At 44.5% G+C, this 18,965-nt stretch overlaps 1 protein-coding gene across 1 annotated transcript in view; it reads right to left on the bottom strand.

Annotated features, from left to right (window-relative positions):
• Positions 1 to 18,635, bottom strand: part of ETHE1 (ethylmalonic encephalopathy 1) — a 22,501-nt gene extending 3,866 nt beyond the window's left edge. Inside the window, exons 1-4 of the mRNA XM_006871364.1 lie at positions 18,555 to 18,635; positions 18,041 to 18,185; positions 17,765 to 17,913; positions 231 to 360 (exon numbers count right to left, since the gene is read on the bottom strand). Coding sequence (XP_006871426.1) covers positions 231 to 360; positions 17,765 to 17,913; positions 18,041 to 18,185; positions 18,555 to 18,635 — 505 coding nt within the window. The remainder of the gene's footprint in view (positions 1 to 230; positions 361 to 17,764; positions 17,914 to 18,040; positions 18,186 to 18,554) is intronic.
• Between the last annotated feature and the right edge of the window lie 330 nt (positions 18,636 to 18,965).

Raw genomic sequence — 18,965 nt, 5'->3', positions numbered from 1 at the left:
TAACTAATATACTTCTGAAGCTAACTGTTCCTAACAATTAAACCCTCAGCGACTAACCTCCTAAATCTTAACTCTTGCCCCCTTCAGCAGCTAACCCCCTTAAAGCTAATCCTGACCCCCCTGTAAGTCTAACATTCATTCATTCATCCATTTTTGCAACTGATAACTTAAAACCCTGGTACCCACATAACTAGGCTAAGAGAAAGAGCTGGACAGAGGGACCTGTTGACCTTGCTGGAAATCCGTCCGCCCACAGCCTCGGATGAGCAGGGCATCTCCAGTGAAGGCCATGCTGTGGTCATTCAGGACGAAGGTGACACAGCCTGGGGTGTGGCCAGGGCTGGCCCGGGTCTCCAAAGCCTGGTGGGGATGGAGGTTGGGGTGGACAGTCACCAAAAAAAAATCAATGATTCCACCTTCATGGTGAAACTGGCCCCAGAAACCCCCACACCAAGCCCGGGTCATATCTAAAAGGCCTTTTTAAAATATATATATATAATGTTAGATTCCCAAGTTCAGAATATTGGTGTTGTTATTAAGTTCATATCTTATACCAAGGTAAACGCCAAATGGATTAAAGATTTACATTTAAAATAAATAAAGCCACAAGACTAGGAAAACAACAGCCCCCAAATTGCAATGGAATATATACACTTTGGAGTCCTGGTACGTTGCTAGAGGATAAGAAGTGGATGGCTAACCACAAGGTTAGCGGTTCAAATTCACCAGCTGCTCCTTGGAAACCCTATGCTGGGTCACTATGAGTCAGAACCGACTCAACAGCACTTAACAACAGCAATGATCTAACAAGCACTTACATGACTAGTCCGTGTTCACACCCTCCTCTCCTCTTATCTTGTCGTCCCATTAATCAATATCCTTGACCAGCTTATTTGATTACTGATTACGGAAAGATACCATGCGTAGACCTTGTTGCCAACCCTCCCCACCTCCAGCTATCTATTCCACTCTCCACTACCCCCAATCCCCACTTGGGTTCCGGGCATCAATTCCCTACCTAAACACACACTTACTCAGCCTCCTGGCTGGTCAGGGGTGGCCCCTAGTACAGTCCTCCGTCCAGTGAAATCTCATTGAAAGTCTCCTAAGGATTTCTGGGGAAGTTTTTCCCCCTCCTGATAAAACCTGAGAGTCGTCTCTCCTTTTCACTTCCCCTGACTGTGAACATATATATAGTGTTCTATATGCTGCAACAACCCCCGTGTAACCATGAAGCGAAAGCCAAGAAAATCCCACAATGATGTTACTGAATCAAAGGCAGCAACTGTCATCTTCCAGAGTTTTTTCCTGTTAAAGGAGAAGATGAAACGCTTCATTCTTTAAGCCATTGCAGTGGGTGTCTCAGTGATTGGTAGCCAAGCATCTAGTATTCAAAAAGATCTATGTGCAAAATGCAAAACAAGTGCAAAGCAAATATTGTATGAGATCATTATTATTAAAAAGTCAAGAAAAGATAGTCACACTAATTGAAACATTCTTTGATGGTTATCAGGCGTGGGAGAGGGAGGGAGAGCAAATTACTAACTAGAGGGTCGTTGTTTGCTGTTCCTAAGCACCGTCAAATAGGTTCTGTCTCATAGTGACCCCAGTATAGGGTTTCCAAAGAGCAAGTGTTGAGTTTGAACCGCCGACCTTGTGGTTCAAACATACCTAACGGTCCAGTGCTTTATTGCACAGCGTCACATGAGGTCTTCAACCAAACAATTGTTGTTGGTGTTGTTACGTGCCGTGCAGTCAGTTCCGACTCATAGCGACCCTGTACAGGGTTTCTGAGGCTGTAAATCTTTATGGGAGCAAAAAGCCTCATCTTTCTCCCGCAGAACAGCTGGTAGTTTCCAACTGCTGACCTTGTGGCTCGCAGCCTGATTCATAACCACTACGCTACCAGAGCCAAACAATAGGTTTACAAGGGAGACAATAACATTCTAATGTGAGAGTATGCAGGAAGACCGTAGCAGAATTGATGCATTTGAGTTATGGTGTTGGAGGAAAATATTAGAAGTACTATGTTGCCAAATGAACACACCAATCTGTGTTGGACGAAGTACAACTAGAAAGCTCCTTTGGACATATTATCAGGAGGGGCCAGTTCCTGGAGGACATCGTGTTTGGTAAAGTGGAGGGTTGGAGGTAAAAAGGAAGACCCCCAACAACATGGATTGGCACAGTGGTGGCAGCAATGGGCTCAGGTGTACCAATGATTGTGAAGTTGTGTTTCCTTCTGTTGTGCAGAAGTTCGCTATGAGTTGGTACCGACTCAATGGCACCTAACAACAACAACAATGCAATCTTTAGAATAATCAACCATTTGGGATATCAAAAGGGCAGCATTTTTCCAAAGGACAAACTTTAGAAAATTTAGGAAAGAAAGAGGAATGGAAACAGGAAACGCAGTCAGGAAGTGGGACAAGTGATGTTACATTGGAAACTGTAATCAATGACATGAAATCAAATGGGTATGAATGGCTGAATGGAAAACTGATTTGGTTGGTCTGTAAACTTATACTTAAAATGTTTTATTCAGAGTTTAGACGTTTCAATCTTGGCTGGAGGGATTAATCTGCATTTTCTTCCCCCTTCCCTTCTATCCGTGGTAACTATCATAGAAAGTTTCTTTTATGAAGAAAACCTTAACTTTTTACAACAGTAATTTCAAACAATATTTGTTCTTTTGTGATGGACTAATTTCACTCAGCGTCACGTTCCCCGGGTTCATCCATATTGTGAGATGTCTCACAGATTCATTGTTATTCTTCAATGTTGCATGTTGTTGTTGTTAAGTGCCGTGGAGTCGGTTCCGACCCACAGCGACCCTGTACAGGGTTTCCGAGGCTGTAAATCTTTACGGGAGTAGAAAGCCTCATCTTTCTCCCGTGGAGCGGCTGGTAGTTTCGAACTGCTGACCTTAAGGTTCGCAGCCCGATTCGTAACCACTACGCTACCAGAGCTCCATTCATAGTATTCCAAAAAAGTTTTTCAAGTGCAAAGCGAAATAACAAACCCTATAAAATCTTGCAGGGAAAATTATCCCCACCCTTCACCCCACATTAACATTATTAACCTATTCATGGTAGAGGGGTGTGATCTTTCATTTTTTTCTTTCATATGTTTACATTTGCTCTGATCTTTTTTTTTTTTTTAAACAAAAACAAAAGTATGGGTGTGTTTTGAACTAGAAATGTGTATTCAGAAGAATATTGAAAATATGTAACTTATTGCACATGTATACTTTATAGCATAGAGGTAGATGGCAAATTTAGGACATTTCCGAATAAACAGAAATTTAAAGAATTTGTAAAACACAAAACAACAAGAAAAACCAATCTTCAAATAATGCTGAAGGGGATTCTTTTGACAGGAAACCAGCAACAACAGACAAGAACCTGAAATTCACATCCATGGTACTATCATCAAGAACTACAGCCAGCTATGGAAGTATTCCTAGTCAAACTGACTTACAAGGCTGAAAATAGGGAACCAGATGTACCAATTTGCAACAACAACCAAACAATTTAAACATTTAAATTAAAAACCACAAAGTAAAAAGAGGGAATCATATAGGTGCAGAAATCCCAGATGAAGAGGCAATCAAGTAGATTTCAAGAATAAATAAATACATAAAAATAAAACAAACTGTAATCCTAAAACTAGACCAGGTATTACTTAGAGCCCAAACCCAACCTTTACTCCTAACACTAAACGAACCCTCGTCCCAACCATAACCCTAACACTAAACAAAGCCCTAGGCCTCGCCCAGACCTAACCATAGTTCTTACCCTAACTGACTCCTTCTCATCCTACCCAACCCCTGTCCCCGCAAAAAGGAGTAAAAACTCACCAGTACAGTTACAGTTGAGGATGCGGAACAACTGTATCTCTCATGCACTATGATGGATTTGGAAAGTAAATTTAAAACTATAACTAGATCCACACATACCCTGTGACTCACTCCTTATAGATACTCAGAAGAATTGCATGTGGACATTGGCCAAGTTACATACTAGAATGTTCCTAGCCGCAGTATTTGTAGTAGCCGCAATGGATGTGAGAGTGTCCTTTCATAAAGATTTGTGATTGTTGTTAAGGACAGTTGAGTCGGTTTCGACTCATAGCGACCCTATGTAGGGTTTCTGGGGAACGGTGGGTGAGTTGGGACCACGCACCTTGCAGTTCAAACTGGTCTTGTGATCCAGTGCTTATCCTGCAACGCCACACCAGGATGCCCTTGGAAGCCCCCTGGGGCAGTTTGACTCAGTGTTACCCAGTGGCTATGAGTTGGAATCGGTTCCATTTCAATGAGAGAGAGGGAACAAGCAAACGTACCACTGTGCACAACGTCAGTAATTGGCGAATCTAGATGATTTCTATATCGGTGCTTTATCATCCTTTTTGTGCAATTCGAAAGTTTCCAAATTTAGAATGGACACATAAATTGACCTATGTTTACGTGATGAGCAGTTACAGATCATCCCGTCATCCTGGATGAATCCCACAGATATAATGATGAACAAAATAAGCCAGAACCAAAAGAACAATGCAGAATGGAGTGGAGTGGAGTGGAATTGGCAGGGGCGGCTCCACACGATAAACACTGGGCTGCACAAACCACAAGGTCCACGGTTCGAGCCCACCAACTGCTCCTTGGGGAAAAAATGAGACTTCCTGCTCCAGTGAACATTTAAAGCCTCAGAAACTTGATGCAGGGTTACTATGAGTTGGAACCGACTCAGACCAACGGCACTTAACAACAACACTGTAATGTGAGGTGGAATGTAGTGGGGCGTAGTATTATTAAACAATATTAAAAATATCTGACAATCTACCTCCAGTGATAAATGAGGTTTAAGAACAAGTTCAACAACATCACAAGGAAAATAATCAGCTACATCAAGAACATGAGATTTTCTACAAACAAGCCTGGAAGCTTCCAAAGTCAGTAGAAGAGAGGGAAACTTGCAGACGACAACAAACTAAATAGACCTTACAACCAAATGCCCTGTGCTTCCCTTGATTGGGTCCTGCTTCCCCCCAAAAGCAAATGGAAACACAATTCCAGGGACCACTGGAGAAATCTGAGCATCGGCTAGATGCTCAGTGCTATAATAGAATTATTATGAATTTTGTTAGGTGCGACAAAAGTATTATGGTTTGTAAAAGAAGAGTTCTCAAGTGGAGTTCAGGGATTCCGGGGTCTGCAAAGTCCACATCATTTTCATAATAATATTAAGACATTCTTTACCCTTTTTCACTCTTATTCTCCCACAAGCAGTCGATGGAATTTTCCAGAAACTGTGGATGACCTCATTGCTCTGAAGGCTAATGAAGTGTGTATGTGCATTGTGTGTACTCTTGTTTTAAAATGTTTTTAGAATTACTTGTTAGTACAGTAAATATTGATAAAGTTCATGTAAACAAAAGCTTTTTAAGGTCCCTGATAATTTTTAAGAGTGTTAACAGAGATCTTGTAGCGCTGTAGGATAAGCACTGGACTGCTAATTGGAAAATCAACAGTTCAAACTCACCAGCCACTCTTCAGGACAAAGATGAGGCTTTCTGTTCCCATAAGGATTTACAGTCTTGAGAACCTACACAGGATCACTATGAGTAGCAATCGGCTCAATGTCAGTAAGTTTAAGGGTTCCAAAGTCCAAAAAACTCAAGAGTCTGAGAATCACGGTTATCTATTCCTACAAGTCTGTAGAAGTAAAATATCTGCAACTTACTATTACTATTATTATTATTTGTATGTGTGTGGGAGGGGCAAATATGTAACAAACCCCGCAGGAAACTGTGGCCCCTAGGCACCCTTCAGGCCTGGAACTGAACTCACCTCCTCTGGCTCAATGTTCGGCCACACAATAGACTTTTAACAATAATACTAGGGTGGTACAAACTCCTTGGAATGATCAACCATTTGAGATCAGAAGGGCAGCATTTATTTGCCCAAGGACAAAGTTCAGAAGGTAGGAAGGGTTAGGAAATCAGGAGTAATGGCAAGGGAACACAGCGTGGAAGTAGGATGAGTGATGTTACCTTGTGGGGACTGCAATCAAAGACATGAGGCAAAATGCGTGTGAATTGCTGCTTGGAAAACGGACTCGCTCTGCAAACCTTCACCCAATTCACAATAAAAAGCTTTAAAAAAATTATATGTATGTAGAAAGAAGGTGCCCTGGTAGCCTAGTGAACTACCAACTGGGCTGCTAACCTCAAGGTCAGCAGTTCAAATCCACCAGTCGCTCCTCAGGAGAAACAAGAGACTTTCTGCTCCTGTAAAGATGTACAGCCTGGGAAACCCTATACAGAGTTGCTGTGAGTTGGAACTGACTCGGTGGCATAAAACACTACCACCATCACAATATGTAGAGAGCCCTGTTGGTTCAAACCCATGAGCGAGCTGCTCTGCGGGAGAAAGACGAGGCTGTCTGTCAGTTCTTACAACAACCCTGCACAGGGTCACTCTGAGTCAGAACTGAATCGGAACCGACTCGGTGGCAGTGGGTTTGTTGGGTTTTGTTTTCTGATTGTCCCCCCACACACACATATGTAAGAAGACATTTGCCATTTCACCGTTCTTTATATGTATGGTGCAACAACATGAATTATGGTCATTGTGTTGTTCAACCACCACACTTAACCCCGCCTGATATTTTTTCATGTGCAATATAATTTTGTTGTTTTGTTGTTGTTGTCTGCAACTTCCTTCTGAATTTACATGGAGGAGAAAAAGATAGGTGGAGAGAAAGAAAGAAAGCAGATGTGGCTAATTATCAGCAACTGATGAACTTAGGTGACAGCTGTTGTTAAGGGTCATACACTCGATTCTGACTCATAGCGAACCTATGTGGGGGGCGGTTCTGACGCTGTAAATCTTTATAGAAGCCGAAAACCTCATCTCTCTCCTGCAAAGCAGCTAGTGGGCTCAAACTATAGACCTTGTAGCTATCAATTCAGTGCGTATCCAGATTGCGGTTATGTCCAGTGGAGTCGGTTCCGACTCACAGCGACCCTGTACAGGGTTTCCGAGGCTGTAAATCTTTACGGGATCAGAAAGCCTCATCTTTCTCCCGCGGAACAGCTGATAGTTTCAAACTGCTGATCTTGAGGTTCACAGCCTGATTCGTAACCACTACGCTACCAGAGCTCCTTATCCTATGAAGTGCTAATTGTCCCATGATTCTGCGTATTCTCAACTTAGTGTAGAGTTGAGAATACTCAGAATTAAAAGTCACATCTTGACCTACTGCAGCCTCCAAAAGCAAACCCGAAAAATGGAAAATAAAACCAAATCAGTTGCTATGGTTGTCAATTCCAGTTCATGGAGGCCCTGGGTGTTTCAAAATCAGATCATCCGGTCTTTCTCCCAAGGTGATTCTGGGTGGGTTTGAACCACCAACCTCTCAATTAATAGTCCCAGCCACCGAATATTCTAACTGGACCCTTTTCAGCACTGCGAAATAAAACTGCAGCTCGCCCATTGTATATACCTTGCATTCTTTCCTTCATCTGATACATCAAATACATGACAACACATAGCCACAGCTGTTTTTTCACTAGTTTCCCATAGCAGCTAACGCTCCTGAAACTAAGTCACACAGATTTTAAACTCCAAACTGATGAGGGCACCATTCAACACTCGCCTTGCAATTCATACGGCCTCTACTGCCCCCTAGTGGTAAGTTGAGCCCTCTGCTCCTTTTCCACTGCACCAAATTCATCAAAACTTCCTTTTGTGTCTCTTGTGAATGATTGTTATCAGGACTGATTGTGAGGGTTGGAAATGTAAAGGTAGCTATTTTGTAGCAAGGCGGGAGTGATTAACTTTGCAGTCTAGGAGCGGAGGTCCCTGGGAACATCAAGAGAGAAGAGCAGAGAGCAGGACCGTACCCAGATAAGCAGTGAGGCCAGAGATGGAGGCAGAGATGATGACGTGGAGAGATGGAGCAGCTGGGGACTTTAGACCCAGAGAGGGAGAGGGGCTGTGTGCTGATGACCAAGGGGCAGGCCTGTAGGGTATACCCTTTGGTTGGTTGATGGACAGGATTGTAACCATGGCAATGAAACTATATACGACAGGATTAATGTAAAACAATGTTCTCCCATGTAAACTATCACATAATTCACAATAAAACATTAAAAAAAACACTTCCCTTTGTGGAAGAAAATGATAATTTAAATGATTTGTTCTGTATGGAGGAACGTATACTGAGATCTGCAACTTACTCTGAGATACATCAAAAAATAAATGGAGTGAGACCTCCGGCAAGATGGCGGCCTAGGTAAACACACTATGGAGACCCTCTACCACAAAGGTATGGGGACCTACTGAAACAAACACAGGACAACCCTGGAGCCCTGAGCTCCAGAGGAAAGGCTACAGAAGTGGATCGGATACCTACTGGGCATAGGGGCAGTGACAGAAGGGCTGGTGAACGAGCAGTGAGCCAGATGTGGCATGGCCACCTTGAACTTTTGTGAGCAGCTTTGGAGAAACAGATTCACATGGGCAATGGAAAAGGTGGGGTTCCTTCTTGTGCCCCACATTCCCCTGGATAACAGAGATGAAGTCTACCCCCTCCCCCCAACCATCTCTTCCCAGCGCAGACCCTAATCTCCAGGAGTCTGGAGCCCTCTGCTCCTTTTCCACTGCACCAAATTCAACAACCTTCTCTTTGTGGAAGACAATGAAAATTGATGTGTTCTGTATGGAGGAAAGTATACTGAGATCTGCAACTTACTACCAGCCTGTTGTGCTGCCTTGGTGCCTAGATTCTGGCGGCCTCAGCTTCAGATCTCCAGAACCCACAGAGCCTCCAGGGACCCTCAAAATCAGTCACCCTGCCCACGGGTGCCCTTTGGTTACGACAGACACTGAAACTAGCTACCTGAAGGGTCTCCACAAACGACTTCTGGATTGGGTGTTCTGAACATAGACAACACCCAGGCCAATAGGCACTCCACCTAGCATTGAGAACTCAGCCGTCTGGCGCATCCCTCCTCCCTCCACCTCGAGAGCTCCTTGGCCAAGCAAGATTCTCCTCTCTGGGTCCAGTAACTGCACTGCCTTTTTGTTTATTTTCCATTCCTTGTTTCCTTATTTTTATTTGTTTATTTTTTCTTTTCATTCTTTCTCTTCTCTTGATTTTCATCTTATCTCCATTTTTGGTTTTGCTTCTTTTCTTCTGTTTCATGCCCACCCTCTTCTTCTATCTCCTCTTAATTTTTCTTTACTACTCTCTAGTCTCTCAGGCTCCTGGCGCTGTAGGTTCAGGACTAGACTGCGAACCACAAGGTTGGCAGTTCAAACCCACCAGCCGCTCCTCGGAAACGCTACACAGGACCACTATGAGTCCAAACGGACTTGACAGCACTGAACAACAGTCTCCTTCTCTTTTCATCTTGCTGATATCTTTTTTTTTTTTCAGTGTTTTTTCTCTTCCTTTTATTTTCACTCTTATTTTTTCCTTGTACAACTCTATTTTCCTATCCCTCTTTTCTCCTTTTAGTTAACTTTTCCTGTTGCTGCCCATTTTTATTTTTCTCCTTTGTTATATTCCATTTTTGCTGTTGTTTGCTTGTTTGTGTTTTGTTTTCCTGTGTGTGTTTTCTCCTCATGCTCCACCTGATGGAAGGCAGCAACTGTGCCCACACAGCTCAGCCACAACCATACCCTCTGCAGCTCCACCCACTGGACAAGAGTCAGTACCAGCTCCTATACCACCTGATCAGTGACAGACAGCAGCCAAACCCACGCTACACTGAGCTGCATGAACAGTGAACTGAAAACTGTGTACACCCTTCCATTCTCTTCTCACACCCACCAGGAGACAGTTAGTAAGAGTCTAAGAACACACCAACACACAGTCATCAATTAAATACAAATACAACACCACCACAATGTCTCTGAGAAAACAGATGATTTTAACTGACACAAAGAAAAAAGCAAGTGAGGGTGACTCAAACAAACAACCAAGATGCAGAGCCAGGAAATGTTTCTGTAAGGAAAAAGGTCATGGAATTAACTAAGAAATAATTCAAAAGAATGATATTTAAGTACCTTCAAAGGACAAAACAGAAAGATTGAGGAAAGCAAGGAAAACACAGGGGAAAAAAAAAGAGAAAGAAAAGTTTAGGAAAACACTACAAGAAAAAACAGTCAAAATAAATTCAAATTTTGAATTGATACAAAACCTGCAAATAGAAATCCAAAGGTTAATACTAAGATCTCAGAAATGGATAATACAGTGAAAGGGCAAAGGAGAAGATTTGAATCAATGGAAGGTCAAATTAGTGACCTTGAAGATGAATCTGTCAACACTAATATGCTAGAAGAATAATCAGAAAAAAGAATGAAAAAATCAGAAGACAGGCTGAAACTTATGTGGGACACTATGAAGACGAATTACTTACAGGTGATTTGAATTTCAGAACAGGAAAAAACAATAAAAAACATAGAAAAAATTTGTCTAAGGGTTGCTCCCTAACATCCTGAAAACCAAGAAGATAACCATTCAAGAAGCTGAATGAATTCCAAAGAGAATAGCTTCCAAAAGAACGTCACCAAGATATAATCAAACTTTCCAAAACCAAAGTTGAGAATCCTGACAGCAGCTCTGGAAAAACAAAATTCACCTACAAAGGAGAACCAATAAAACTAAGTTTTGATTTCTCAGCAGAAACCATGAAGGCAAGAAAGCAATGGGATGACATATACAAAACTCTGAAAGAAAAAAAAATTACCAGCCAAGAATCATATACCCAGCAAAGCTGTCCCTCAAATACAATGATTAAGTTAGGACATTTCCAGATAAACAAACTGAAAGACTTTTAATAACAGACCAAGTTTACCAAATATACTAAAGGGAGTTCTTTGGACTGAGAACCAGCAACGCAGACAACAACCCGAGATTAACATACATGACAACATCATCCAGAACTCAATCCAGATACGGAAGTATTCAAAGTAAAACAAACACTGTTGCTGTTGTTGTTGCTAAGTGCCGTGGAGTCAGTTCTGACCTATAATGACCCTGTATAGGGTTTCCGCAGAGTGGCTGGTAAGCTTGAACCGTCGATCTTATGGCTCACACTGACTTTGTGGTCCAGCGAATTAACACATAGTGCCACACCAAGACTCCAAAACAAACATGTTGTTGTTGTTGTGAAGTGCCATTGAGTTGGTTCCAACCCATAGCGACCCTGTGTAGGGTTCCAAAGAGTAGCTGGTGAGCTTGAACTGCCAACCTTGCAGTTCAAACAAAAATACAAGACTGAAAATATGGAACCAGAGATATCAATTTATGATGAAATCAACTACAAAGCAAAAAGAGGGAATAGCGTAGATACAGAACTTTCAAATGGTGAGGAAGTCAAGTAGCTATGGAGATAAAACAGACTGCTTTAAATGGGAAAAAAAAATAATAAATTATAGGGTAACCTCAAAGAAAATGAATACATCTTCATATCAAAATAAGAAAAAGTCAGAAAGTCTTAGTAAACATTAAAACATCAGCAATGAAGAAAATGAAAAGAAAACCCATAAACAAAATGAACTCAGTGAAGAAACTTACATAGAACAAAGAAACTAGCAACACCACAAAAAACACACATCAAATAACATCAATCAATTCATAGCTATCGATAATTACACTGAATGAGAGAATAGCAGAATGGATAGGAAAATAGGATTCTTCAGTATGCTGTCTACAAGAAATACATCTTACACATGAAGATAGTTGTTGTTGTTATGTGCCTTGGAGTCGGTTCCAACTCATAGCGACCCTGTACAAGGTTTCCGAGGCTGTAAATCTTTACAGGAGCAGAAACCTCATCTTTCTCCCATGGAACAGCTGGTAGTTTCGAACTGCTGACTGTGAAATTAGCATAACCACTATGCTATCAGAGCTCCTTAAGGGTAGATAGGGATAGTTAACTTAGACATTGGCTACCTAAAATGAGGGGGCTGTAAGGGCACAAAGTGACTGGCTTACAAGTTTTCAAGAGGAAGTTTAGTTTAAGAGTGTGTGGGGAAAGGTAGAGTCCCCATTGAATAGTTTTCATCTTGTCTGGATGGCTCTGCGCTGCCAAAAGTTTTCAACCAGTGGCTAACTGCAACAGCCAAGCACTCGACAACCTAAAACCAAACCTGCTGCCATAAAGTTGATTCCAACTCATAGCGACCCTACAAAAGGTTTCTGAGACTCTCAATCTTTACCGGAGCAGACAGCCTCGTCTTTCTCCTGAGGAGCAGCTGGTGGGTTTGAACTTCCAATCTGGTGGTTAGCAGCCCAGTGGTTATCCTACAAGGCCATCAGCAATCCTTCCCTAGGGACTCTTGGGTGCAAATTTCAGTGTCCTGGTGTGGCGCTGTGGGCTAATGTACCAGACTGCAAAGTCATTTGAGCTGCAAGGTCAGTGTTTCAAGCTCACCAGCTGCTCCTTGGAGACCCTAAACAGGGTCACTATGGGTCGAAATCGACTGGATGAGCAACAACAACAGATTAAAAAATTGTGAGGCTAGCACTGGACCAGGCAGTGTTTCATCCTGTTGAACATTTGAGGGCAGGCCTGGTGTGGCGCTGCAAGTCAACATGTGGGATTGTAAGATTGGTTTGAATTGCAAAGTCGGCAGTTCAAACTCACCAGCCGCTCCTTGGAAATCCTATATAGGGTCGCTATGAGTCAGAACCAACTCAACAGCACTTAACAACAACATAATAATAATAATGTTTTATTGGAACACAGCCTTGCTCATTTGTTTACAATTGTCTATGGCTAGGAGTGGTGAAAAACCACACAGCCACAAAATCCAAAAATTTTATTACCTGGCCCTTTACACAAAAACGTTGCCAACACCTGCTGTACAGTTATGAGAAGAAACAAACTATGATTACCTTCAATGTTATGTTAAACAAAACCAGACACAAGAGAACATGTTTTATGATTCCTGCTTAAATATTTTTGTTGATAAGATTCAGAACAGACACACCCAGTCTATAGTGAACTAAGTTAGAAGGTTGGTTCCACAGTATGGTATGTCACTGGCCAGGAAGGGACATTAGGAGAAGCCTTTGGGCGTGACTGTCATGTCCTGGACGTGTGTGGTATATACTTAAATGTAAACATATATAAAACGTATCAAGATGTACACATATGATGTGTGTACCTTGCATACGTACTGTACATACGTCACAACTCAATTTTTTTCAAAGTGGGGGGAGGAAAATAAGAGAAAAAAAATCAGCCCATCTCCAAATGTTTTCAAAAGAACCTAGAATAATGATGAATCAGCAGAACACCTCGCAACATGGGTGAACCTGGAGGATATTATGAGTGAAATTAGTCCATCCCAAAGGACAAATGTTACATGAGACCACTGGTGTGGCACTGTGGGTTAATGTGCTAGATGGCAAAGTCATTTCAACCGCAAGGTCAGTGGTTCAAGCTCACCAGCTACTCCTCAGAGACTCTATACAGGGTCACTATGGGTTGGAACCCACTCAATGGCACTTAACAACAACAACAACTGTTATAAAAAGTTAAGAAAAGGTGTTCTTGATAAAAGAAACATTCTATGATGTTTACTGGGAGCTGGGGAGGAGAGGGAATTACTCACCGGCTAGAGGGTAGACACATGTTAAGATTGGTAATGGAGTAGACTATATACATCTAAGAGGAAGGCTGGCAGAGGAAAGATGAAGGAAGCAGGAGACGCAGGGAGGAGTGCAAGAGGTAAATACTGCTAACTGATGGTACATGGAGGGAATTGCAATCCTTGTAATGAAGCGAAGGATATGATTTGCTAAATGTAAAACTGATGACCTGCTCTGTAAACCTGCACTCAATTCACAATAAAAAGTTGGGAGAAAAAAAGAACTTAGACAAAGAACAAAAACCAAGCAAAGCAGTGAATGATCACAGTGTTGGCAAAGCGGTGACGAAATGGGAGCCTTCCTACCCAGCTGGTGAGAGGTGAAATAGTGCCATTGCTCTGAATAAACAGTCTTGCAGTTCCTCAAACAGTTAAACACAGAATTACCGTAAGATCCAGCGGAAGTCTCCTATATCTGTATCCACACGTGGTGCAATGAATGAACTGATACAGCTCTTCCAGCCAGCAATGCCCACCAGATGACTGGGTGGTGGCGGTGGCTGTGACTCATTGAGATGTTGTGGTTGTTAAGTGCTGTTGAGTCAGTTCCAACTCAAAGCCACCTTGTCTAGGGTTTCTGAGGAGCGGCAGGTGAGTTTGCAATGTGCAGTGTTTGTGGCCCTCTGGGGGGGATTGGCTACTTGCTAATAATATAAGTAAGGTACTTGGTACCTAGATGGGATCCCAACTTGCCATGGAGTTGGTTCTGACTTATAGCGACCTTACAGGACACAGTCCCGGTGTGGCACCATGGATAAAGCACTGGACCACAAGGTCGGTGGTTCAAACTCACCAGCCACTCCTTGGAAACCCTACACAGGATCACAATGAGTTGGAACTGACTCGATGGCACTCTACAACATAGGATAGAGTGGACACCTAGTGTGGGGCTGTAGGATCAGCACTGGACTGGGAAACACAAGGTCAGCAATTCAAACCTACCAGCTAGCTGCTCCTCTGAAAACCTATACAGGGTGGTTATGAGTCCTGACTGACTTGACGGCATTTCACAACACAACAATGCAGGATACACCAGAACAACCCCTTAGAGTTTCCAAGACCGTAAACTTTTACGGGAGCAGACCATCTCATCTTTCTAGCACAGATCAGTTCGCAGATTTGAACCTCTGACCTTGTGGTTGGCAATGCTTAACCCACTATCCCACCAGGGCTCCTCCCATGTGGGGTGGGACCATGCAAATAAGATATATGAAACCCTAAGTAGGGATTGGTCAGTTTTGCTAACCTTCTAGGCTTAAAATGAGCCATCCCAGAGGTGGAGACAAGGCTCTCTCTCTCTCACTATTATCAAGAAAGAAAAGGTTGGAGTGAAGCACATCCTTTGCACCCTGAGATCCTTGTGCTGAACCTCTCTGATCCAGGAGACAGAGAGGTGTGATACCAGAGAGGGTAAGACGCACGGCAGAGAAGTGTCAGCAAGCAGGGATCGGAGAACCAGACACAAGAAAGAGCAGTCGGCCCCCCTGCCCAAGGAGCCAGAAAGCTGAGCGTGTTCAAGTCCAGGCTTCCTGGCAGAGTGGTAGCTTATCCTACAGATATATTGGTGGTCAAGCAGGGCAGAGGCCAAGGGGTCACGGGCCTGAGAGGTCAAGAGCTAAAAGAGGTTTATAACACTTGGCAGGCAGGCCAGGAGACCAAGGGTCTAGGTGTACCTGACAAAAAACTGTATCCTGAATGTTTCAGATACTGAACTGTAACCAGTGTGGCGCTATGGGTTAAATGCGCTGGACTTCAAAGTCGGCAGTTTAAACTCACCAGTCACTCCTCGGAAACCCTATACAGGGTCGCTATGGGTCAGACCTGACTGGACGGTACCTAACAACATTTCCCTAACAAACCCCATAATCATGTGTATTGTCTGTGAGTTTTGTATGGCCATTACAGCAAATTATCAAACCCGGAAGCGAAGTCGAGAGTCCGTGGGAGGAACGGTTGGTGTCAGAATTAGTGAAAAGATTGGAAGATAGAACCCTGACTGACCTCCGTCACATAAGAGCTGGCTTTGGGCCAATTTTGATTCTCTTTCCACGTCCCTCTATGAAGTTATAGGAGGTCAGACCCCGCCCCTGAATATACTAAGCTCCACTGAATTGGACACTTTTAATTGTACACCTCCATTAAAAGGGGAAAAAAACAAAAACAAAAACACTGCAGGGAAATAAATCTACCATGGCCTTCAACATTCAGTCTTTGTGAAGAACCGTCTCAACATGTACTTATTCCTTTCAATCCAAGACATGTTTGCTAGCACCAAACGCCAAATCCAATGCTATTGAGTCAGTTCTGACATAAAGTGATTCAACAGGACACAGTAGAACCATCAGGTTTCTGAGACTGTAAATCTTTACTGAAACAGACTGCCTCATCCTTCTCCCAAAGTGTAGCTAGTGACTTTCATTCCACTGCCAACCTTGCAGGTAGCAGCCCAGTGCTTAACCAACTGTGCCACAGGGCTCCACTGGAATATTTATTTATTCATGCACAATTGTATCATTTTTATAGAAAAAAACAACAGTTTCCAGAAAAGGGCTTGAAGTAAACAATGTGTGATCTCTGATCCCACACACAGCGCTCATTTCCTCTAAATGCTCTGACTCCAATAAACTCTCACTTAGCAAAACCCTCTAACTCGGAGGCCCAGCCTTCATGCTGTCATCTACCATTCTATTGCCAAACTGTATATATCATTAGTTACCCTGATCAAAAAAAGGCCCTGCCAGCTATTCCCCCTCCCTCTGAGCACAACCCTCACTCCACCTAACTTTCCCTCCCATTCTGCCTATATAGTTCTGGGTTGAAATTCTGCCCGGAAGCCAACTGATTACAAGAGTGCAACGGAAGGGGAAGGAGCCAGACAGGAACCCTCAGATTACTCCTGTGTGAGGCAACCGTGGGCAGGGCTCAGGGTGAGGTGAGTCAGGCGTCTAGGGCACAACATTGAGGGAGGTGCTGGGTGGTCGAAATCCACTTGGTGACAGTAGGCTCGGTTTGGGTTAGACTGGGTTCACTCTCAAGAACCCACCCTGCATTTGCATGGCCCTTTTTAAATTTAGGGTCACCAGCAGCTTGATTGCCCCATTCTGGTTACTAGTCGGGCTGCCAACCTCAGGGTCAACAGTTCGAAACTACCAGCGGTTCCGCGGGAGAAAGATGAGGTGTTCTGCTCCCGTAAAGATTTATAGCCTCGGAACCCTGTGTAGAGTCACTATGCGTCAGAACCGACTCCAGGGTACTTAACAACAACAACAATCCTAGCGTTAGACAACAGAATGCTCCTTCCTCATACTGTGGCTCACTTCTGCCTCAATTGCAGAATTGCAGCCCAAGGAGCTCTGGTAGTGTAGTGGTTATGAGTCTGGCTGTTAATCTCATGGTCAGCAGTTCGAAACTACCCGCGTTTCCACGGGGAAAGATGAGGCTTTCTGCTCCTGTAAAGATTTACAGCCTTGGAAACCCTATACAGGGTCGCTATGAGTCAGAACCGACTCCACGGCATACTACCATTACCACAATCAACTACTATGGAGATGTCAGGTCAAAGGCACTATCACAAAGCCTTATTGTTGTTGTTGTTGTTAAGTGCTGTCTACTCGCTTGTGACTCATAGCAACCCTGTATAGGGTTTCCAAGGAGCAGCTGGTAAGTTTGAACCACCAACCTTGCAACTGAAGCCATCCTTGCAGCCGCGTGCTTATCCTATAGCACCACACCAGGACTTAGGACACTCCATAAATGCTGTTGACTCTTGGGGTTTGGCCAGAGTCACACCTGACCCAAGCCTCTTGCCCTAGTGCCCCACCTGGGTTTATGGTGTCCTCCTCCCAAGAGCAGAACTTCTTAGGGATCAAGAACCCAGACTCTGAGTGGTTCCACCAGAAACTCTGGAGCCTAGACCTCCAGTCCCCTCCTCCCTCAGGCCCTCAACTCAACTTCCCTCAGACTCAGGAGTACCAGACCCCTTTCCCAGCGCTCTCCTCCCTCAGACAAGAAACTAGGCCCTCAGATGTCCTCCTCCCTGAAGTCCAAGGAGTCCAGCCCACCACCCTCCCAGGATCCCAGCATCCCACTCACAAATCGTCCGAAGTGGATGGAGTCTCCATCTTCAATGTGCAGATCTGCCTGGGCCCCACTAAGGCGGGAGATGACAGACAGGCAGCCGGGGAATAGGGTCCGCAGCAGACCCGAACCCGTCACGTGGTCTGCGTGGCAGTGTGTATTCACTGGGACAGAGAGGCGGGCCAAGTCCAGGAGAGCATGAAGAGGATTCCCCGAACACTCTCCCCACCCCCATCAGACCCCCCATTTACTCTGTGGCCCGGGGGTGGGGAAGGTAACCCCCAGACTGACCCGCAAAGAGCAGCTGCAGGCCCAGCTCCTTCACTAGCTGGGCATCCCGAGTTGCTGTCTCCAGAACTGGGTCGATCAGAACGGCCTCTCTCGACTCCCTGTCACCCAGCAGGTACGTGTAAGTGCAACTCTTGGGCTCAAACATCTGGGAAGGAGGTGGGCACAAAACCACAGAAGGAGGACTCAGAAGTCCGCTTCTTAAGATCCTCAATCAGAAACCCCTGCCACTTATTCCACCTCACCCCACCACCGAGATGAGTCTGTCTGGGTCCCCAATCGCGACCTCTCTCAGGCCAAAGAGTCCCAACTTTCTAATACCCAGGAATCGTAGTTCCAGCACCCTCTTCTGTAAAAGACCCAGAAGTCTGGCCTCAAGCTTCCGTCTTCCACAAAGATTTAGTCATCGGGACCCCAGATCGCTTCCCTTTAAAGAGCCAAGGAGTCAAGGCCCAAAGTCCCTACGTCCGTCACTTCAAGCCCAGTAACCCCGCTCCCGGGGCCAGTCACCTCGCACCTGCCGCAGTAGGATAGGGACTCCAGACCCCGCGCGCCGGCTGAGCCGCCGGCTCGCCACCCGCAGAGCCGCCGCAGCCATGGGTCTCACAGAATGTCGCCGACTGAGTGCAGACACAGCCGCGAATGATTGCACCCGGGCTGACCCGGGGGGCGGGGCAGGGCGGGGCGGGGCGGAGCCTGTCTTAAAGGGGCCGCGGCACTCAGGGCGGAGAGCTGGGAGCCTGGCACGCAAGACTGAAGGCAGAGGGGAGACTAGGAAGACGGCGATTGGCCGACACTCTCTACGCTCTCGAGAAACGGAGGACCGAGAGACCCCTAAAGAGTGAGGGAGAGACCCTCAGAAACACAGAGACAGGGAAAGGAGGAGAAACACAGAGATCAAACTGCACTTACAGTCACAAAGTCGGTG

This window comes from Chrysochloris asiatica, unplaced genomic scaffold (genome assembly GCF_000296735.1).
Source record: "Chrysochloris asiatica unplaced genomic scaffold, ChrAsi1.0 scaffold00168, whole genome shotgun sequence".
In the NCBI taxonomy this organism is placed as follows: domain Eukaryota; kingdom Metazoa; phylum Chordata; class Mammalia; order Afrosoricida; family Chrysochloridae; genus Chrysochloris; species Chrysochloris asiatica.
Note: the sequence above shows the minus strand (reverse complement) of the source record. Positions and strands in the feature narration are given on the sequence as shown.